This window comes from Pseudopodoces humilis, chromosome 3, assembly GCF_049639895.1.
Source record: "Pseudopodoces humilis isolate 2021_Gansu_Grassland_sample_001 chromosome 3, ASM4963989v1, whole genome shotgun sequence".
NCBI classification, from domain to species: domain Eukaryota; kingdom Metazoa; phylum Chordata; class Aves; order Passeriformes; family Paridae; genus Pseudopodoces; species Pseudopodoces humilis.
Window position 1 is genome coordinate 76,319,340 of NC_142202.1, and position 23,828 is coordinate 76,343,167.

Sequence of the window (23,828 nt, forward strand, 5' to 3'; positions counted from 1 at the left end):
CACCGGGAGCCGCCCGAGCTCGGTGCCCCGCTCGCGGCTCGGCCCCTCCGTCCCGGCGCTGCGCCCCGCGCGCAGCTCACGGCTCCCCGGCACCGGCAGACACCCGACACCGCCGCGCGCTCATTGGCCGGCGCGCCCGGCACCGCCCCCCCGGCCGCGGCGACTCAGGGGGCGGCTCGGCCCGCCGGCCGCCGATAGCTGCTGCCGATTGGTCAGGAGCTGCTGTCAGTCACGTTGGGGGGCGGGCCGCCCCGCCGCCGAGGCCCCGCCCCCCCGCCCTCATTGATATTATCGGCGCGCGGCGCGGGCGGCCGGGCTGCAGTCGGGGCTGGCGGGCGGCCGGCCCGGTGCGGGAGCCGGGCAGCGGCGCGGAGGCGGAGGCGAAAGAGAAAGGCAGCCTGGAGGGAGGGAGCGCCGAGCCACTGACTAGCACAGCAAATTCTCCACCGTCCTCTAGCACCCACCAAGCGGCGGCAGTGGCAGTGTCTAGGAATAGAGAGCTAGAAATATAAAATCACCCCGCTCCTGCACCATGGCTTTCCAAAGTAGGCTCCCTTCTTGGATTATTTTGTGCTCCGTCTGGCTGTTCCGCTTTGCACACACGGGGGAGGCACAGGCTGCGAAAGAAGGTAAGGTGATGCGGAAAACAAAAGTTTGAGCTTATTTATTGCTTTTGCCCACGAAGTCTGGTTGGTGGCTTAGTAGGGGACCTTCCTGCCCCTGCCAGCCGCTTGTCAGCCCCCCACTCAGGAAAAAAAAAAAAAAAAAAAAAAAAAAAGAGTTTTTAGCTGAGGCGGGAGGGAGGAAAAAGCACAGCATTCACTGGGGGTTGTGCGTATGTATGTGTGAGGGACCGGGACAACTGCCTTTGCTCCTAGGAATGAGGCTTGCGAGGCATTTGCACGTGATGAGGAGGAATGGGGCTGGGAGAGCCCCCGGGCCGGGTGTCCGTGCAGGGCAGCGTCGCTCTCCCGAGAAGGTGCAGGGAGGGCGGGTTACCTCGCTGCTCCCCGGGCAGGGGCTGAGGGCCGAGTTTTAGGGCTCGGGACGTTTGGAGGGAGGCGAGGCACGGCTCGGGGCTGGGGCTGCGGGGCGCTCCCCGCCGGGGGCCTGCAGCGCTCCGGCCCAGCGGGGCCGGGCACAGACCGCGGGAAGGAGCATCGGGGTGCAGTTTTGCACGTCCCAGCTGTGCAGGCTGGACACGTATTCAGAGGGTACCATACGGCCTGGCGTCGTGTGCCTGCAACGTGTGTGCTCTCCCCCGGCATCGCTGGAGAGAGGTTTAGGGTTTTTACACCACCTGCATATCACAGCGGAGCTCCCCCGTCCTCATCAGTTCAATACTGGTATCTGTGTAAGGCGCACCCCGCACATTTGTTTCCCCCGCGCACGGAGACAAACCAGGCAGTTTTGTATCAGAGACTGATGGAGGTGTTTAAAATCAATTCACAGAGCCCATCTGGGAATCTCTTTTTTCACGCGGAGAAAATCCGAAATGATTTAAAGGAGCTCCCTGCTCGCGCTTGACAGCCGAAGGCGAAGGTCCGTCTCCATCTTCGGGGGTGGGGGAGGACGACACACACGACATGACAGGGAAGGGGGAGTCAGGGCATTTTCGGTGCCTCTGCATATGTATGCGTTTGGGGTTTTCCCCCCGCCTCAGCTGGATGCGTCAGTATTTTTCATCAAACCTCCGGCATGCAATAAAGTATCATTTGGAGCTTTAAAAAATGCCTTAATTAAAATGTACCCTGCCCTTAAAAGCCGAAGTCGTTGGCGAAATTAGAGAGGGAAAGAAGAAGCAGCCTTTCCGTAGCAGCATTTCGAAAGTTTATTTGGAGGGGCTGTAAAGCACAGAAAGCCTCACGCGGGGAGCACTAACGCGTAGCCGTGGGTGGGGGAGAGGAGAAGGGCCGGGCAGTCGGGCAGGGAGCGGGCGGGGAGGGTGCGGACTGCCTGCCCTGCTCTGCCCTGCCGATTGCTCCGTGATCGGAGCTACTCCGGTGCTTCCCAGTGGTAGCCTATCCCGGTTTTTTCTGTGTTATACGTCTGTGGGTGGTTATATAGTCATCTATACCGATGGTTGTGCTTGTATAATAGCTGTATATTCGGGGAAAATCACCTAACCAAAGGAGGGTCAGGAGGGGGCGAGCGGCAGACAGGAATTGATAGCAGATACCTGCTGCAAGCGCAGAAAACTCTCGCGGAAGAAAAAGCGAGTTAAAAAGAAGAAAAAAAAAAAAAAAAGGAAAGGAAAAAAAAAAGTAACTTTGCAGCTTAATCGCCGGCCCCGCCGAAGGGCCGGTGGCGGCACCAGCCCCGCGTGGTTTCCTATCCCTACCCACTGGGTACGGAAGAGAGATGGGAGGGGTAAAAGGCTGGAAAGTTTTCCGAGTTTCTTTTCTGTAGCTCAATACAAGCCGCTGTTAGATGATGGAGAGGAGCGGGGCAGGGTCCGCCTGTCTGTCTAAGCGAGGAAGTGACCGCGTTACCTGCGGAGCCGTTTGCCCGCGGCCAGGACCCTCGGGTCCTGCGCAGACACGGGCAGCGGGCTATCCTTCGCTCCGTGGCCGCGAGAACTCGGGGCTCCCTTCTGGGGCCGCTGTCCCGGGCGCTTCCTCCCAAAACCGCGGCTGTCGGGGGTGTGGCGGGGCCGGCCGCGGGACCGGCGCTCCGCTGCGGCTCGGCCGCCAAACGCCGCTCTTCGGCGCGGGGGCGCGACCGCGTGCGGGCAGCCCCGCGCAGCGCCCGGACCCCCCCCGCGGCTCCCCGCGAAGGCGAGAGGCCACTGCTCCCCGCCCGCGCGGAGCCCCGCAGAGCCCGTTTCCCGCGGCCGCACCCCCGCGCTTCGCCCGTCGCCTCTCCGCCTCCTGTCGCTCTCGGTCGCGCTGCGCGGCAGTGCGCGGTCCGCAACTGCCCCGCGGAGGGGCCGCGCTGGAGCCCCGGTGCGCTGCCGAGCGGGAGGCTGCGGAGCCCTGCGGCTGCCGGCGGGGTGCGCGGGGCGCGGCGCCGGCCCCCAGCATCTCTTACCCGCGTTGCTGAACGAGCCGTGACGGCCACGGGTCTCCCCGCGCTGTGAGCAGGGCAGCGGCCGCTGGCTTGGAGAGCTCTTCCCCGGTAACTTTGGATGCCAGAGGGAACGGCACGATTTCTTTGCAAGGGGTGTTTGCAGAGCAGGGGTTGCTGTGCTGGGGCTTTTTTTGTTTGTTTATTTCTTTGTGGGTTTTCTTTTTGTTTGTTTTGTTTGCTTGTTATCTTTTCTTTCTCTGATGTGCTCACCCGTTGCTACGTGATGGAGAATTACTGCCAAATAAAAAGTATAATGAATTGCAGCCGTAGTGTGTTGTGCTGGTGCTGAAACGGTTAAATTTTTGGTGGTACCTTTTTTTTTTTTCCAGGACCATTATAAATGTTCTTGTTTAACAAGCCGCCGCCTACACCACCTGCTTTTCTGTAGAAAGTGTTACAAAGTAAAGGCCCTTGAATCCAACCTTAATGACAGAAGCAGGTAATCCTTCTAGAGGGAGACTATCAAACTTCCTTAATGAGTAGTTCCACTTCATTACTGAAATACAGGCCTGGAAGCTACCGTTTTGTGTTCAGCTAGCATTCCATGTATTACTGTATGAATTAACTTATTAGGCATCTTTTTAGTAATTCACTGAAATTTGGTGTTAAATTCTCCTTGGAGAAAGGGGAAAAGCTAGAATTAAAACTGTTTTGATAGACCTGACAAAAGTTGCTTCAAGTTACAGCCTTAAGTCACACATCTAAATATCTTCGACAGTGCAGAAATGCTGTGTTTAAAGTTATAAATAGCTTTATAGCTAAAGCTATATGGAATAGGTTCAAATTAGGAATGCTCCTGAAGAGTTGGTGTATTAGGCTATGATTAACCACTTTCAGAGGTAGGGTTACATTTAACTGAAAATAATTGTGGTGCTGCTAGAACTGATGTCTTTTATAAATGTCACCATGACGTGAAGATTTTAGGAAACTATTACCATAAAGTGAATTAGTCTGATTTTGTGTATGTGAGGTGTGAGGTAATTGCAGAGTCTTTTATTTTCTGTATTCCTGGTTGTCATTTATTTGCAGAATTACTGCTTGATCACCAAAGGGAAGTATTTTTCACTTTGACACTCAAAAAAGATCATTCCTTTTTCAGTGTGACTCTCGGCAAGGTATAGACTGTGTAAATCAGTTTGGAAATGTGTTGAAATGTTTGTGTGTCTGTGTGCTTTAAGCTGATTGTAATAACCAGCATATGGAAAATGTCCCTATGAAAAAGGAGAGGGAGGGAGCTTGCATCTTAATGACTGATTAATAGCACTTCAGAGCACTAAAAAACCCCTCACTTTGTTTTAAGCAATGAAATGGTAAAGATTTATGTATATCTGCTTATATGTGAATGGTGCATAATAATTTGTCTGTTTACAAATAAATACCTAGTCGTGATTGCAGATAATTTTCTAATAATATGAAGAAATATTAATCTGTACAAAAATTATATTAATTCTATTACTTTTCAAAATTCTTAATTTGTTTCTTAGATTTAAATCCCCTCCTTGTTATGTGTAACAAGCTGTGGAATTTCTTTTTTTTTTCCCTTTTTTTTAGTAATATTGCTGGACTCTAAAGCACAACAGACAGAGTTGGAATGGATTTCCTCTCCTCCCAATGGGGTAAGTACTGCAGGCAAAACTTAAGTTCCTAAAGATGAGTAGTTATTTTATTGAAGCAGTTGAAAGACCTGCTTTAAACTAGTTCCCCCTCATATTTCTCTCAGTAATCGTACAGAGTGTTTATGTCTTATTCATTTTTAGAATGAAACCTCAGGTTACAGTGTACAAATGTACAAGCTAATTAAAAGCAAGTGGCTCTTTGGAAACTTTTGGTACCTCTATGTTTTGTAGTGTATTTCTTTGTGCTGTACAAAGGACTACACTGTATATTTATAACACAGTATTTTAAATCACTTTTTTTTCCTTCCTTTAGAAACAACAGATCTGCTTCTGTGTGGAAACTTTCTAAAAATATGTTTTTCATTTTCTGTATAATGGGTGATCATAAATTTGTTTACGATGTTTTCTTTGTAATTGAATAGCACAGATTGAAGTGCTCTAAAATAAAAACATTTATACTGCAGATGTGTTTGAAATGACATTCCAAACTTGAAACATCCCCAAGCCTTGAAGAGCTTGATATCTGGAACTAGGCATGAATTATGTGGTTAAGGCCACCTCCAGCTTGCATGCAAATTAATGTCATGGCATTCTATGAAATGTACCATTGTGAAATACATCATTGTAAAAAATGAGATGCTTAGAAACACCAGTGTTATTGTCTTATTTATTATATAAGTAAAGTTGAGAAATGCTGCTTTCAGTCTGAATTAAAAGTGTTACAAAACCTCTTCTTCCTCAATCCTTGAGAAAGAACACTTTCAGAAAGATATAATGAATATATTGTCCTACCTTAACTCAGTCCTACATGAACTTAGTCTGACAAATCATAAACTATATGGACAGTTCTTGCATGGAAGCAGTCTTGCTGAATCTATTGTGACGCCTTGCATGAACAAGAACTTGGGGGATCAGTCCCTTAATCTTCAGTTCATTAAGAAATCTGGAGCCAGAAGAGCGTGAAGTGTGAGCAGGGATATAAAAGTGTAACAAATCCTTTAAATAAGAAGAATGAAAATGTGGAAGTGTCTTTCTTTAAAAGCAAGACTGTAGTATCAATACAAGCATAAACTGGAAACTAATCTAAGGACTACAGAGGGAATGCAGTGTGAGCTCAATGTTTATGATGGCCAATAACCTCAGCATTAGCATTTTGCGTTGATTGTAGTCTTTACCAGAGGTGTTTGAAAGATTAGCTTGGTGGCACTTATATTAAGCTAACCTGTAGATGATGAAAGACATGTCAACACGTGTTGCACATCAGCATACTGAAAGATGAGAGACAAATTCAACAAATAGTGAAAGGCGAGTTTCAGAGGCAGTGAATTTCAATCACAAATTAAAAATTAATCAAAGCTAATGGCTAGATTTGTATGTGTGAAAGTGTTCAGAAAAAGCTGTCTATAAATTAACATAAAAGCACCATTTTAATAAAATTTTGAAAATAAATTATTTTCTAATTTTAATTAATTATTTACTATGCAATAAAGACTTCATGGGAATGAACACAGAAAATTTAGAGAGAAACTACTGCATTATCACAGTACAGAATATATCAGTCAGACACTCGTTAAATGCCTCATTCAACTGCGAATGCTACATTTAACACTGTTAAGATAACTAAGAAGTTAAAATGCCATAAATTGAAACCAATAGAACAGGGCATATTCAAACAGATTTGCATGTATAGCGCCATATTTTGCAGTAGGACAAAGAAAAGTGGAGTTTTCTTTCTGTGAAATTGCTCACTATAAGAACACTTCAATGAATGGTGACCTTAGCTGCTGTAGGTAAAAACATCTTGAAGTACTGATATATTTTATTTCCTTGCAGACACTCTGATTACATAATTGCATCATAAATCACATTTCCTTAATTTTTTTGCTTTGGCAAAATGTGGAACAATAGCTCCAGTACCTAATGCTAGGGATCACAAAAAGTAGTGCTTCTTGTGTGAATTATTTTCCTTGACTGTAACATAATAATCTCTTTGATGCTAGTTACTGTCATATAGTGAGATTTTGACTCTGAGAAAACTCATTTGTGTTGTATTGTGATGTGTAGGTTGATTTTGTAAAATGTGTTTTGTTTGTTGCATTTTTTGTTTGTTTCAGTTTGTTTTGTTGTTTTTTTTTTGAGGAGGAATGGTGATTTGTTTTGGTGGAGCAATCCTCATCAAAACTCCAGGAGACAGATTCTGTTGTGTGGTGCATGAGAGTTACTTTCATGTCAAAGATGCAATGCATTGTCTTAATGAATATCTTCTTGCAGAACCTGGCTTGGTGTCTTAAGGGAAGAATGCTCACACAAGATAAAACAACTCAGCCCCGCACCACCAGACCATCTCAGAGAAACCCCAAAGGACAGAGCATTACCTGGCAAAATTGTCAGCTTGATCGGATTATGTTTTTAATGTGGAGATTTTTTTATTATTGTGGTATAACCAAAACCGTCTCAGTCCAGGGCCCCTTTTTAAATTTTCTTGTTTTTTTCTAGCTCTTACAGAGGTGAAAAAAGAATTTACTCATTCAGCTCTAATAAATCTATTATGAAGATAGACTTTCTTTTTTTGTTCAGAGGTTAATACAGTTCCATATGCAATCACTTCAGTTAACTCCATGAGCATTTAATAATCTATTTCAATAATTTAATACCATATGCATGTAATATATAATACTGTATATATCTCATCTATATTAACTGTAGGTCCTTGAAATGCGCTTTGATATTTACAACTTCTGTGCATTTCAGCATCTGCAGCTGTGATCTATTTTGTGGTGATAACTTCCAGCATCAATTCAGCCACATCTGTTTTTTCCTGAAACAGACAACAACATTAAAATGGTCTCATTTGCTGTCAAATAGGCTTGCAGAGTAATGTACACTGTGTGGCTCCTGATCTGGGAAACCAGTGCCTTCCATGCTTGGTTGCCGGTGTGAGGAATGTCAGTGGATGCTATATCCTGCAGAGGAGGAGCCCCACAAAGCACTTAAGCATGTGCTTACCATTAAGCTCAGGAGTACAGTCACTGATCTTAAGCATGAGCTTAAGTGCATTATTGACACAGGGCCAGAGGGCTAAGTGCCATCCAGAGAAGTCATAGTTGCCTGTATCCTGGGGTGACGATAGCTCGCCCCCCTCCTCTAATTTATTACAGCTGCAGTTTCTGCAGGCACTGAAATGTTACAAGAAATGTGAAAAGAGGTGAGAGACAAGTGCTGTTTTGGTTACACCTGGATGGTTGTAAGATCTGCCTGGTTGATTTCAGTGGAAGGTTTGCCATTGCTGGAGGTGCAAATTCCCACGCTACCAAAGGCTGTTAAAGACTCTGGGATTGTTAAAGGCTTACCAGATCATTACACAGTTGGTAACCTAAAGAGAGAGCATCAACAACACTCAGGCTTTGAACCAGCGAGCTTTCAGTCATATGGGTTGTTTTTAATTCTGTATGTAGCCTCATGGTTCATTTGAACTCCCAGGTAAACAAAGTTTGCCCCTTCCGATGTGGGTGTAGCCACTGGACAAAAGGCAAGGTGAGAAGGAGCTGCTGCTTAACCTTTCAGTCTGTAAATATAACCGAAGGTAGACTGAAAGGGAGACAACTGAAATATTTTCTTGCTTTCAGATTTTTAATTCTATCCACTTTCTCTTGCCCTCTCACTATGCCACTTCGATAACATAGGGATAAGAATCATCTGACTCGTGAGTTTCAGGACTTGATCTCATGCTTTCTATACAACTGCAAGCTTCATTGGAAGTTTTACATGCACAAGTGTTACATACTGTAATGCTAAGCAATTTCAGTTTCTAAGGCTTCATTTGACGCTAGGTTTCTTTGGAAGAGAAGCTGCCTCCTTCCTTTTGGTCTTTGCTCTCACTCAAAACCATTGTGACCTTAAAAAAATGTGAGCCCGGGGTGAAATCTGAACCTGGTGTGCTAAACAGCCTTTTCTGAAGCTGCCCCTTTGCAACTGTACCCATGATACAACAATGAGTTTTAGAGGTTTTATGTGGTACTGACATGAAGGGGAGAGAGAGCATACTCCTGTATTAATATGTATTTTCTTCCTTTAGGTGCTTAACAGTATTTTTAACAATAACTTACTCTTAAAAACAAGGGAGACATGAGTTGTGTGAAGCTTTTTAAAATACTCAGTAGTTACATCTGATGACATACTTCTTGTTTATTACTAACTGTTTGTTATCATTTTAGTGGGAAGAAATTAGTGGACTGGATGAAAACTACACTCCTATACGAACATACCAGGTATGCCAGGTGATGGAATCAAACCAAAACAACTGGCTTCGGACTAACTGGATTGCAAAAAGCAATGCACAAAGGATTTTTGTAGAACTGAAATTCACTCTGAGGGATTGTAACAGTCTTCCTGGAGTTCTGGGGACTTGTAAAGAAACTTTTAACTTGTATTATTATGAAACAGACTACGACACTGGCAGGAATATCCGAGAAAACCAATATGTAAAAATAGACACTATTGCAGCAGATGAAAGTTTTACCCAGGGTGATCTTGGGGAGAGAAAAATGAAACTTAACACAGAGGTGAGAGAAATTGGACCTTTGTCCAAAAAAGGATTCTATCTTGCGTTTCAGGATGTAGGGGCCTGCATTGCTTTGGTCTCTGTCAAAGTCTACTACAAGAAGTGCTGGTCCATCATTGAGAACTTAGCTATTTTTCCTGACACAGTGACTGGCTCAGAGTTTTCCTCTTTAGTTGAAGTGCGAGGAACTTGTGTCAGCAGTGCGGAGGAGGAGGCGGAGAACTCGCCGAAGATGCACTGTAGCGCGGAGGGAGAATGGTTAGTGCCTATTGGAAAATGTATCTGCAAAGCAGGATACCAGCAGAAAGGAGACACGTGTGAACGTAAGTAAATGTAAAACTTGCTGTAAATTCTAGGTCATATTCTACCAGATTTTTCTTTTTTTTTTTTTCCTTTATTTTTTTTCGCTTTTTTTAAAGAGAAATCCATTAGTCTGCTTTTAAAGTTTTCGGATCCTCAATCTGTGGAGTTCACACTGGTTAATCTAAATCAGTCAGTCTGTCTGATTATGAAAATCAGTGGTTGCGCAATGCATTTTTAAATTTAAAGAAAAAAAAGTTGAAGTCGTAAGAAGTATAAAGATAGGTTCAGGACTAACATTATGAACTGATTGATGTGGTGTTGTACCTTTTGGTAAGACTGAGTAAGTCATGCCTATCACAGAACATTGTGTCAGTAATGTCAGGTATGAGTAGGTAAACAGTTTGTTCTTTCACATGATCTCTGACCGAATTATAAGGAAACTAAAATAGATGTAGTAAACAGCATGGGGTATGGTTAGTAATGGGAAGAATACACACAAAATCAAAACCAAACTAGAGATTTGTGTCAAGTGTGTAAGAATTCTAAATGCAAAACAGGTATTTCAAACAGAGTATCAGATTTTCAGAATAAAGTGTGATTTTTTTTTATAATGGCTTTTTTTTTGCACAAAACTAACTCTAAACTTTTGGCTTGCAGTTGGATTATTGTGATTATTTTAAAATACTAGCAGATCAGAGACTGTTGAGTTGCACTTCCTGATTCAAGACTAATTCAGTTAATCATGTTCTTAAAATTACACTTACCCTTAGCATTGCTGTCACTGGGGCTGCAGACATAAGACATTTCTGATTAGCATGAGAAAGAAGGTTTTTTGTCTTTCCTTCCAGTAAGAATAAGAGAATGTGCAGTTTGTTTGAAAACAGATATTTTCATGCACATTTAATACAAGGTCTATAATTTTTATCACAAGATAACACAAGGAGTTATACATCACCATATGTTTATTGCAAGATAGGCAGACATTTGTTGGTGAGAAGTATTGTAAGTGAAAAAGTGGAAAAAACCTCCACAAATCTATGAAGAGGAGAAAAGTACATAATATCCAAAACAAAGCTGGCAGGACTCAATGTGTCTCAGGTGCCTCGGTCTGATGAGGACTTCAAAACCTGTAGAGGATTTGGGGCATCGTAAAACAAAGTAAACTAGTCTCTTTATTAATAGTTTGTCCTTATGAAAAAAACACAGTTCTGCTTTTGATGAGTTTTTATGAGGAAATTCAGTAGAAGGTGAAGTGAATGGAGTTGATCTGAGGCCTTTGTAGCTCCACACAAATCTTTCATTGTTCTGTTGGGAAGAGATGAAGTCTTAAACACTGCAGAGGGTGATCTCATTAGGAGTAATTGTAATGTGAAAAACTGCCCTGACAAAACTGTTTGGTAGACTGTATTAGAGGTCTGTTAAAAATATTAAGTGTTATGTAGCATTGAAATCTGTGTTGAGGTTTTAGATTTTTTTTTTTCTTCGTGACTGATTTTTTTCCATTTTTTAGTTAACTTGCTCTTGATTACAGACCTTGTTATCATTGATGTAATTAATATACTGATTTTATTTGACTTTCAGTAAGAGACAGAAAATATCCAAAAAAACCCCCAGTGTATGTTAGGAAGTGGGTGGGGGACGTGAGCTGAGTGAGCATGACCGGGATGGATAGAGAAGAAATTAATGTTTGGTGACTGGAATTCAAGTAACCTGTTTATTAAACTGGCTTCTTAATTTCTGACTGTGCTGATGTTGACAAAAGAATTAAATGATTACTTGTACTTGAGCCTGGTGGCATGCTCATTTGCAAGAACACTTCCCATTTTTGGCTTGCGTCCAAAGCTAGGAGAACACGCTACTCTGGAAGCAGTCCAGAGGATCATTTATGGTATTTTTCCTCTTTTCTTTCAGTGATCCTGTTAAGAGTTTCAAAACAAACTCTGGCCCCATATTGAGGCAAGTTAATGTGTTTGAGAGGGAAAAGGTGGTAGGCAGGAACTCGTCGAGTGCGCGCCGAGTCGGCAGCTCCGAGTCAGAACGATATGGGTGACTGTGGCACATGCTTGTAATTGCCATGTGTGTGTCCTGTCTGGGCTGGAGGATGTTACTAAGTATGATCAACTATGTAGTGACCGATAATACAGCTGGCACACTGATATAGGGTCTGTTTTTTGTGACAGATATTGAGAGAAACTTATCTGAACATTGACACTAATGCAGCTGGCTATCTGTTACTGTCAAGCTGTGTAACAGATCAAGTGGAAGCAAGTTGGTGTGCGCTTCCTTAAGCCAGAGCTTTTATAGCCCTGTCTGAGGGCTCACTTCTGCAAATACTTTGTACCTGGCACGCTGCGTGACTTCTTTGGGACTACTTGGGGCAGAAAGTATTGTGCTCTGTCAGGATGGGCAGAAGTCTGTGATTCTTCTCTCACACTTGCTAAAGCTCCGCTGAATCAACTTAACAGGATAGAATGGTCTTTTAAAGATACAGAATAATACCTTATCTGGCTGTGTTGTAGCAAAGGTAGGAGTAGGTGGCCACATTGTAGTTCCAAATAGCTCTTCCGCCTGTAACTCAGCAGGGATTTTCATTTGTGTTACTCTAGCTTGATTGGCTGTCTGTGATTGAATAATGTGTTCCTTTTGCATACAGCTCCTCTCCTGTTTGTGAAATTTATTGAGTTCAGATACTAAAACAATTGAATTTTGATTTATACACAACTCTGCACTGGATGCATTTTTTTTTTTTTTTTTTAATGAATGTAAGTAACTTGTAGTGCTGGAAAGGATAAGGAAGAAAACAGTCATGAGTGGTGAAACACATAACGTGGAAAATAAGGTCCCATGTGCCCTCTTCATTGATCTTTAAAACTGAGTTAGTTTTTGTTGTGTTTTTTTTTTCTTTTGGATGTACACTGATTACTTCTCACTATATGAGTGCCAAAGAATCCTTATGACCTCAGTGGTCTAACACATACATAAGAGAGCCAAATTTCAGAGAGCTCACAAATGCAGTTTAAAGCAAAATCTTAAAGCTGTGTGAAACAGGCATGAGAAAACTAGATGAGTCTCTGAACTTCTATTTGCAGATTGTTCTGTAATGTGTACAAGGAGACTATATCCTCAGTGTTGATCTTAGTTCTGCTGGTGTGTAGCACTAGGCTTAGGTGTGGAAATTGTAATTTTAAAGGATTATCTTGAAGGGTACCTAGGAGCAGTACTAGAAAGGTACTTAGACATATTCAGTTCTTTTAACAGTATGTATTGCATCTGTTCTGGGGAAAAAAACCCATCCAACCAACCAAAAAACCCCCATCCAAGCAACCAAAAAAACCCCAACCACAAAACCCAATGGACTTCTCAGGAACTGCAGTGGACTCCCAATAGGTCTAACTTGGACTTTTCTCACAGTGGAATTCATTTGATATATTATGCATGTAAAGGAGTACACTGTGATCAGTGATTGATATTTGAAGGTGAAAATAATTCTATGAGAGCTTCTACTATAATGTATTTTCCATCTGTTTCATGTTAGTTGGGGGTGGAGAGGGAGAGAATTAAATTTATTCAGTCAGAGAATAGAGTGATATTTCAGAAGGTAGGAAGCTTCTCTTAATATTAATGAACTGAGAAATTTCATAGATCATTGGGCACCATGTCCAAAAAATTCGAATTCCTAGGAAAAACCAAGTGGATGCATTTCACTGTTAAATGTATTATAATACTGTATGCATTAACAATTGTTTTACTGGCCTCCAAATGAGGAGGGAGATTATAGCTACTTGCACATTTTGTCTTGGTGAGGTAAAAAGGGAGCTACAGGCTTTTCTTTCCAGAATTTGTCAAGTGCTATACACTGTGCCAAAGAGCAAGCTGCATCTGTTCCTTCTCTTTTTTTGTTCTTGGGACAAACTTTTTATCTCTTCACTTTGTGAGCTACTACTTGATAACAGATCCAGAAACTGAATTTGCCTTATGTGCAGCATATTTGTGGTAAAGTATGTGTGGTTGTGGTTTTTTTGTTCAGTTGTTTTTTGATTTTTTTCTTGTGTGTTTTGTTTTTTAATGTTACTCCATTTAGGAGCTGATGTGCCACATGTTTGTTAATAGAGGACAGTGAATTTAAGATGGGAATGTGGATAAGTTGTCATTAAAACAAATATTACTACACTTCCCAAAATCCCAAGTTGCACATATTGTGAATTATGGAGTGTCACAGAAGCTGTGGGTGACTTGCAACTTGAGTAACCTGTGCTGGCATTCCTGAATTTTCAATGTGAAATTTTTTTGTTTTGTGGAGATGGGGAAAATGGTAGAAAACTTTTCAATGGCATTTATATCATCAAGACTTTAAATATTTCTTTTTTGGAAGATGAGTTACCTTTCTTCCATTTGCTTCCGGAATTACTCTAGGGAAGATAATGTAATTAGTTTCACCTAATTGAACCTGAGCAGAGAATGAGGGTATCTCTGTGTCACTGAGTCTTGTCATTTTCTCAGAAGCAGAAGTTCAACAGCAGAGCATCTATCTCCTTCTCTTTTTATTCCCTAACATATTAAATAACTTTTCTCTTCCTTTTTAAAGAAAGGTCAGTGGGATGTGATATCAGGCACCACATACAGCTGAATACAAACTATTTGATTTAAAAAAAAAAAAAAAATTAAAAGGTAGGTATCTTTGCAAAGGATCCTATCACGTTTCAGGAAAATTCAGGAAAGTGAATGTAAGACCTTCTGGCTACATGGTCAAGAATTACTGAAGGTATTTCTACCATGAAATGGAGAGCTTTGATTTCTGCTTCAAGTTCCCTTTGGGATTTGTAAAAGTGGAATGTTTTTGGCTATCATTCACCCTGTAATCTTCTGACTTCCCTTCTTGTCAGGGAGCTGTCATAGAAAGATATATTTTCTTGCTATATCTTCCTTTCAAAATAGTCTAGTGTTCATAAAGACGATTATTTTTACAAATTTATTAGTCTCTCTAAGTAATTTGGATTTCTTTGACTTACTTTGTTGATGCTCTTCAGCTTTCTGGATGCGAAAGCACAGAGAACAGAAAGGGAAAGGAGCTATGTCCAAGTGGTTTCGAAATGAAGTATCACAAAATAGCTGGTGTTCTCAGTGATCGGGGCAAGCTATTCCCTGAAACAAACTGATGCCTTCATGCTTCATAAAATCTGTTTCAGGTCTCTTCTGTGTTGTCTTTTGGCCCTAAGATACAATTGAATTTTGTAGTGTTGCTCTGCCAGAAGTATCTGAATTAGTTAGATAAGTATGATTATAGACTGCCATAGTTTGGTGATACAGCATCCTCTCCCAAATGTGATATAAAGATATGAGAGAAGTAAAATGATGAGAAGTCAAACTGATAAATAATGAAAGCAGTCAAAACCATCTCGTTTTCACTGATAATGCCATCAGAGTGATCCCTAAAATTAATTAACTGCAGAGCTATTGACAGATTTAGTTCCCAACAAACAGACGTAGTTTTTCTTCAGAAGAGCTGAAAGAGGTGAAGTTGCACATTCAAATGGGCAATCAGGAGCCCAGATCCTAGGAATGGGGTTGTTGGATAATGTAGTTGAATGTAGATCTCTTTCCCTCTTCAGCCTCTCTTCTCCTCCTCTGCCCTCCCTCCTGTCAGTCTTCCCAGCTTCTGCTGTCTCCAGGAATTAATATTAGTTTTGCATTTTACTTGAGGTTTGTTGAATACCGATTTCTTTAACTAAATTTTCTGCATGGTGGTGGTTCATGTTTTTTGTTTTTTTTTTGGTCAGATCCACTGCTGTGCACAGATTCTGAAATGAAAACAAAACCAGCAATGAAATCTAAGAGAATTTTAGTAATATCTCCTTTAGTTACAGAGGAAGCACTAAAACTGTCTGTTTTACGGGTCTGGGATGCCACTACTGAATTAGCTACGGTTGCTCAACAGCTGGGCCATTAACTCCTTAGCCATAAAGTCTATCTGCTGTTTGTTCTAAATGAAGCTTTAGCTGGTATTTAGAAATGGAATCTCATCCTGTCAAGTCTGTTGCCCAAAAGCATACGTTTTCCTTCTGAAACAAACTTTTCTTCCCAGAATCTTTTGTGGAGGGCGCAATAGGCATCTAATGGTTTTGCAATCGTTTTCTGAGTTTGCTATGTTTCTGAGTGTAAAAAAGTTTTCCTACATGAAAAAGAAGCTGCTTATTTGGAAATTCTGAGATTGTTTGTTTGTTTGTTTGTTTGTTTTGGTAGGAGTTTATTATTTTTGTCCAGGGTTTCTGCTAACCTCTCAGAATTAGGCCACTAAAAATAAATTTATTCTTTCATTCCTGAGTACAAATGGGGGAAGTTACATATAATCCCCATTAGGAGTATCATAAGTGTACATGCATTCCATTAAATATGACTATGAGCTTTTTAAGAAAAAGCAAAACAAATCCCATCCACAAAACAAGGTTTCAGGAACTGAAAAAAAGAGAATTAGTAGGTTACAGAGAAACTGACAGTAGGGATCAATTAATGGAAGAACCAATCACAGAAAAGAGAAGAACATGTTAATAACTATTTACTTAATCTACTTCATGTATCTGTAAAACATCTATTATCTGTATGGTGAAATGCTGTTGAAAGTTGTTCAAGAAAGCTGCAGTTCAAAGTATAAATTAGTCTCTGAAAATAAGGAACCATAAGTAAAGGACTGAATTTGAGGTTTTTATTTAAGAAGTGAGACAACCATATGGTGAGATCTATGTTTGGTACTGAAGCTGAAAAAAAAAAAAAGGGAATTATGAAATTATGTGGGCAAAATGTTTGGTTAACTAGATTAGCTTTTGAATTTTGATGCATCACAAACTTCCTCTGTTATTGTGAAAATATTTGCTCCTCAATAACAGTTCCTATATATTAAGCAATATTAAATCCTTAAGAATATCTTTCTGTTTTCATTTGGGAAACTGTGGAGATGGTTTTAGTGCAGGTTTTCAGTTAATACCATGCTTATTATTACTTGAACTATAGAGTAAAAGATAATTCTTGCTTCTTGACGTCTCAGCTGGCTTACCCTATACTGATCAAGCTCTGTCTGCAATGGTAATTTAGTTATTATTAACAATAATCCATACACAGTTTATTGTGGATTAACACTTTCTAGATTGAAAACAAATAAAACATGTTCAAATTAATATCTGCAAAGTCAAAATGGATCTTTTGAAGTTTTACAGTAAGTTATATAAATTACATAATTATAACTTAATTGTGTTGTTTGTTGCCTCTCCTAGAGGTACTGTAAATATTATTTTTATAAAAGCTTAAGGCTGTGGAACCAAATTGAGAGTAAAAAAGTTTGTGGGAGTTTCCTTCAAAGAATTAGAAAAGTGTATTCAGGGAGCTTTTTAAAAGCCAAGTGCTTGACAGGAAAAATATGTAGATTTCTACTGTAACCCTTCACAGAGTGTTGTGGCATCAAAGAGAACCAAAAAAAGAGCAGGTTCACTATTTAAGTCAGCATTACCTGTCTTTAATTTCATAAAAAGAAACCCCTCTTTACAGAATGGTGTGTCTAATTTCTTTTATAATGTTGTGCTACTGTGAAAATGGCAGCAGTAGCAAATGTATTTAAGACATTTTTAGGAACACACTTCTTACTTAGAACCACTTTTATCCCCATGCAGTTCCTAATATTTTGTGCTGCTGCTGCCTGTCACAGTGAGTTCTCTTGTCCCTAATATTAATGAAAAGTTTATGTTATATGTGAAAGCGAATAGTATCCAGTTAATAGTTCATGGCAGAAACTGTGTTTCATTTCTTGCTCTCAGACACATCAGCAGTGTGTGCCTGGTGGCTCTGGTGAAAGTTTTTTTGTATACTTTATATACATATTTTCCTTTAATGACGATTTCTGACTTCACAGTCTCCCTAATAAACACAATACACCAACAAAAATGAGAGTGTCTTTTAAGTATTTAACACTTTTTTCTTCTTATTTTCCTTTATTAAGAAGATATTTTCCATTTAGGAAAAATTATCTCTTTGAATGTATATGCTCTTTGGAAAATCTTGCTTAATATGAAGCTAATTTAGAAGTCTAATTCAGAGTAGCAAAGGCAACCAAGAATAAAACTTGCATGCAATAATAATTGTGCTCAAATATTGTATTTCTTGAGTTCAGATCCTGCCAGTGCATGTACCTGTGCATTTTTATTTGGCTGGGTGGCCCCACTTCTTGTCTTAAGGAGGATAAAGTTGCTCACATCTCTAACAAATATCAGGGTGTTTTACCCAGGATAATTTGATACTTTAACCTCTTATTTTTTATGATTTGGATTAGTTACATGTGTCTCTTGGCAAGACATGGCTCTCCTGCAGTAATAGTATCAAGCATTTTTTTAATAAAAGTTTAATTAACTCCAATTGTTAAAATTATCTGATATCAGTGCATACCTCAAATGTATGTGATTGATGGGAAAGAAAAGGAAGTACATGATGGAGAAACATAATAACTGATAATGTTTTGCAGTGTATTTAGTATACATAAATGCAAAAATGACATCTTGTTGTAATTGTGAGATACACTAAGGCTTTAGAAAGGCTGGAGTAAGTCTACAGCAGGCTGGCTGCTGATTTTTTTTTTCTTTAACAAAAAAAATTCTGATAATATGTATTATCATAAATAAGTACACTGAGAAAGTGTAAAAATGAGGTTTCTACTTTTCACTAAACAAGTTACAAGTATTTTAAGGAAGTAATGGCTAATGCAGGAAACTATCTGTAGAACTGCAGGCTGAGGCACCATCCCCAGAACTTAATGGCAAGAATCCCATTAACTTAATGGGAGTAACATCATGTGTTGATCTTTTCCCCCTGAGGAAAGTGCTAAAGTTTTAGGTAAGTGTAAGCATATACATAAACTTGAAACTTCTACGTTGATGAAACATATCTAAATGCATGCTTTATTAAAATTTTCAGAATTATAATATTGTGCTGCTATAAATGTATACAGAAAAGTGAATATAAACAGGACCCTAAAATTACACTGATGTTCCATCTCACACTGGTAAGCTCTGGTATAATCTCTAGCATAATTAGTGGCTGTAGCTTATTATTTTTTTTCTTGCATGTAGTGAATATGACATATCGTGCAGTGTAGATGATTAGTGTTCATTTTACAGTGGGTGGAACACAGTGGATTAAACTTGTGGGGGAGGGTCAAGTGGTATTTGGAGGTCTTCTGGAAGGTGACTAACATGGTGGCCTCATGTGGCCATATGCATGAGACTTGCTGTACGTTCCCTTTCTTGTCTTACTGGATATGTCCTCATAATGTGACTAAACTGCAAGTGTCCCCTGACAGTTGCTAGAGCTAATTTTTCTCAAATGACCATGTGTTTGCTTTATTTCCAGCCTTATAACATAGTGTACGTGTGCATATTTTCCTATGGAAATCTAAACCCATGTGTAGGAGGTGGCAGGGTGTCCTTCATCCACTTGTGATGGCCCATCAGAACAAAACTCAGGAGTTGTATGGAGCTTGTATTAATGACCTGATCCACTTGACCTGAAAAGGTAGAATAGCATGGGGCCTCCAACCCTCCAAATCCCTCAGTTTCTCAGTTTTTTGTAACATCCTCAGTGTACCATCTTTTTTTTTTTTTTTTTTCTTCTTTACTCTAAACTCTTATATTGGGTAGATTTTGAGAAGAAATGATACATTTAATGAAAATGTGTGGGGTGCCTATTTGAATCAATCAATTTGTGTCCACAGAGGGATATAGCTGATGTTGAAAAACTCATTAAATATCTAATATAAAATATTGGAACCCTTGCTTAATTACCATGAAAATTCTTAAAGAATGTTGGCAATTGAGGCTTTATAAGTAAAGCTTATTGTATTCCTAAAAGTTGGGCAGTTTGTGTGCCAAACAGCTCTGCCCTGTTAATGCTGGAACAAATCGCATGTTCAAAAATTTGTCTGTGGGACATGGTCTGAGTGGGCAACATTTGGCTGTGATCACTGGCCATATTTACATGATCTCACTCAACTCAAGTTATCCAGGCTTAGGTCAATTATTTTTCTTGCTGAGGAGAACTTGAGCTTGCAGTAGAAGGTTTTATTATCTACTGCTGAAACTTGTTCTTCCCATAGTGTAGCAGTTAGAACCATTTATACGGTGCAACAGATTCCAGTCCTTTAGGTTATGAGCTTTATATTTTATATAAATATATTTATTTATATGAATAGGTATAATATATAAAACACACAGACATGCATATAAAATATAAACCCTTTAATCTTGACTGTTTGAGTTCTAGTGTTTCCAGATGTTGATATTATTTTGTTTTGATTAATTATTTGCATTGTGTACATATGTATGTATTTATTAGGTGAATGGTAGAACTGGAGAAAAATCTACTGATTTTTTTTTTTTCCTTATTAGAGTGATATGTTTCTATGTCAAAGGAAATGGACATGTATTGATCTTTTCCCTTGTTTCTGTTAGAATGTATAGTTTTGCTTGAAGTCTTAGAACATCAAGTAAGAAAATGTAACTAGAAAGAACAGATTTTTTTTAAAGCTAATACATGGTATTTTGTTTTTAATTGCTATATAGAGATAGTTTTGGGATATGACTGGAATACTTTCAAAGAGAGGGTATTCTTACTTGATTTTATTATCTTAGATCAGGTCCATGGTACAGCCTCTTAGCTGAAATCAAGCATTGAATCTTGGATGTTTGATTTCTCATGTTTTAAAATGTCCACATATTTTTTCTTGATCGATTTCTTTGCACAGTAAAGAAATTAAATAACTCTTAATTTTATTTCTTTTGTTCAATTTCTTGAAAAGGTTTGTTCCATATCAGTAGCTCTTCAGGAAAAAATAACATTAATTATATTATTTACTGAGTATATTATAATTGTGACATTGTTCTGTGCTGATTGTACAAGGACACATTTTTCTGTAACACAGACAAGTGGACAGCTTTCAAAGTGTGGTCAGTTTGATTGGCACTAACTAGAAAAAAAGAGTAGTGATGAAGTCCTTCCAAATGATAACTAAAGGAAATAGACATTGTTTTAACTGCTGCAAATCCCAAGGCTCCACATTGTCACCTAATTATCTCATCTATGGCCATCCCAGCCAGATTTCATCTGCAGTCTGATGCTGGGAAGTGTGAAAGTATCATGTGCTTAAAATCATAAGCAGGGTTGAAAATCATGTCCCCCTGTGCAGATGGAATAGAATTTTCAATCTGTGATCTCTGACTGTCTCTTCTCTTTGCTTAACACTTATAATTAGTTGCATATCACTTAATTTTCTGATTAAAAGGCACAATTTTTTTGTCTTTATGATGTATACATTTGTCTGTTTGCTTTGTTTGTCAGTTAAAATAAGTCTCTACTTGTCCTATTACTGAAAATGTCTTGTCAGTGGAATTGCTAGTGAATAATACTGGTAAACAAAGGAGAGAAATAACATCTTTTTAAAGCAGTTTTTCATTTCCCTGGGCAAATGTGACATAGGAGGAGACAATGACATACCTACTTTTGATCTTTTATCTTAAAGATTTTCTGTCATATTTAGAGCTACAGTCATTGTATTGTGTATTATTGTTGTGTATTGTAAAAAATCATGTATCCAAGACGATAAGATTCTAAATTCCATGACAAGTAGAGATGAATGGTTTTTAGAAAATAAAGCACAGGCTGATAGCACAAATGATGTGCAATAACTGAGTAAGGAATTTTATATCTCTCCTTAATACAAGGACTAAATGAAAATGCAACACCTGTTCTTGCAAAACAAACCCCACTTTTTAAATTCCACCATTTAAAGACATTTTGTGTGTTTAAGCAGTGACAAAGGTATTCATTATTAATTAACATGCAGGAGATAACTGACTGTCAGTTGCCAGTCAGAGTGGAGCTTGGAAGAATGTTGACATTGATTGATGGACATGTTCTGGGACTATGCACAAACAACCTGCCCAGGTCATCTGAATACATAGGAACATTACAGATCAGCTCTCCATACACAAAAAGCTCGGGCTGGCCTTCTTCCTGAAGGGAGGATATCCTTCCAGGTATCCTAGACTCACTTGATTGGTAAGTCAAGCCTTCGCTTTCCTGCACTGGGGTCACCAGTTAAAAAAAGTTCAGTTTAGTGTGGTAAATACGGATGACGTGCCATTGTTCTGTTTCTAGCTGTTTGTGAGTGAGATGCTAAGGCATTCAGCTTGAAGGAGGATTTTTTATGTTGCTTTTTGGAGTGCTGTATGTACTTACCTAATGGATATATACTAATGCAATTTTTTCTTTAGGCAGAAGAAAATCCCAACCCCTAATTTATATTACTTTGAAATACAGAGATGGAAGAGGTCTTTCAATCTTGCCATCTCTATAGGTCTCTTCAGAAGTTTTAAATAAATGCAGTGATACCGGTTTCATGCATCTCCTGGAATCAGTAGTGTACTTAGATTCAGTGAAATGAAGACACCCTTATGGCACCCTCACAACTCCTTTTAAAGGACATAAGCAAGCTTTCAGTGTGTTACATACCAATTCCACTTACCCTAAGCTGAGCAGCCCGTGTGCTGTGGGAAGAGTGTCTGAACTCCTGCTTCTTGTGGTGGGCACCTGCTCATACAACGGTGGCAGTACCTAGCTAAAGAAACAGAGTATGATTGTTTATGGGCTGTAGAGACTTTCAGGGAGATGACACTTTCCTGTGTATGTGAACAGCCTGCTCATCAACATATGATAGGCACCTGCTTCACAGATTATCTTCACTTCTCATCATTTTTCTCAATTTTAATTTTTTGGATATGTTTCCAAATATATCATGGTTTACTTGGATTTATTAACTAAGAGAGAGCACTGCTCATTAGGATGATTGAAAAGGAGAGCATATGACTTGAGCCCTTTTCCTGTGATTATCCATGGGGGCAAAACTCCTGTGCTTTATTATATGACTCTGTAAGTTAAAAATTGGATCTGTCTTGTCTTCCTTAAAATCCCCATAACTTTCAGCTTTGGGAGACATTGCAGGTTCCACCCACTCCAGATGGAAGAAGCGTGCTGCTGGGAATCCCTTGCCAATCTCTGTCCCTCATAACATTTTCTGAAGCATATTGGGGAAATCTGTTGAGAGCTGTTATAATTTCATACTTGTGTGCCAGTTTTCTCTTTCCCTGTTTCTTCCAAGTACCTGCTACTGGGGTTCCTTAATGCTTCTTTGGGGCTGGCAAAGTATTCCTGCAGTGAGGCAGAGCTCCCTGCTTTTACCCAGTGGAAAAGGGCACCACAAATGTTTCTGTTGCAAAACGGCTTATTTTCCCTTGGGTAAAATCTAGCTTGCTTTATTCATAAAAAAAAAAAATAAAAAAAAAATAATGAGTCCCTTGGGACTGCTTGTGTAAGTAAGGAAAACAGGAATTGGCCCCATGTCATAACCATCTGTTATTAACACAAAGAGCAAGGGCCCAGTCTTGCAGCCCTTGCTAAAAGCAGTTTGTTTAACAGGAATTACTACAAATATGAAAAATGTGTGTTTTCCTCATTACTGTGACAATATTCCCTTCCAGTAGTGAAAAAAAAATGTCATCATGAATCTTGGTGTACACTCACACAATTGCATTATTTTATATTGCGGTAGGCTGTATGCAATAAACATCTCATTCCAAGAAATATATGTATTGCAGTATTTTCACAAATCACTTCAGCTACTTTCATGCATATTTTTTTATAGTACATCTTTTTATTTTATGGCTGAATTATGGCTGGGTTTTCTTTTCTACTGTTTTTATGACTGAGGTAAACATTTTTTATTATTATTTTATTTTTTTACTTTTTATAGAAGCTGCTTTGAAAAGGGTGCCATTTTTCCCTCTCCTCCAGCAGAAAATGTTTGACATTTTACTTGATGACACCCCTGCCCCAGACACACACACTCTCCAATCCCCTCCCTCAATTATTACTACAGGCATTACTGGAGAACTGAAATAATTTAATCCATCTTGCCATGCCACGTCATGGCAGAGAGGTAGTTTTGGTGGCTGTTGCTTCCATTCACCTGGAGGATGAACTGCTAGGTTGGATTGCATTTTTCCTCCCAACTTTGTGACCTCCCCCATGTTTTGTATTTCTGCCTTCAAAGTTAAGAGAATTATTCCATACTATTTAATACAAACCCCGTATCTCTGTAAAGGATCAGCTTGATGTCTTCCTGCCCATTTGTTTTTCCATCAGTTCATCTCTAGTTCTGAGAGTTGTGCCAGTCCCTGCAAAGTAACTTG

General features: G+C 39.8%; 1 protein-coding gene across 6 annotated transcripts in view; it reads left to right on the top strand.

The window, feature by feature from the left end:
* Positions 1-327: 327 nt before the first annotated feature.
* EPHA7 (EPH receptor A7) overlaps positions 328-23,828 on the top strand; it is a 166,196-nt gene continuing 142,695 nt past the window's right edge. For 5 of the 6 annotated variants that reach the window (XM_014263537.2, XM_005518215.3, XM_088053480.1 and 2 more), the window contains exons 1-3: positions 328-629; positions 4,621-4,685; positions 8,900-9,569. In XM_014263537.2, coding sequence (XP_014119012.1) covers positions 533-629; positions 4,621-4,685; positions 8,900-9,569 — 832 coding nt within the window. In that variant the 5' untranslated portion in view covers positions 328-532. The remainder of the gene's footprint in view (positions 630-4,620; positions 4,686-8,899; positions 9,570-23,828) is intronic. The other variant, XM_088053481.1, reaches the window with a different exon arrangement.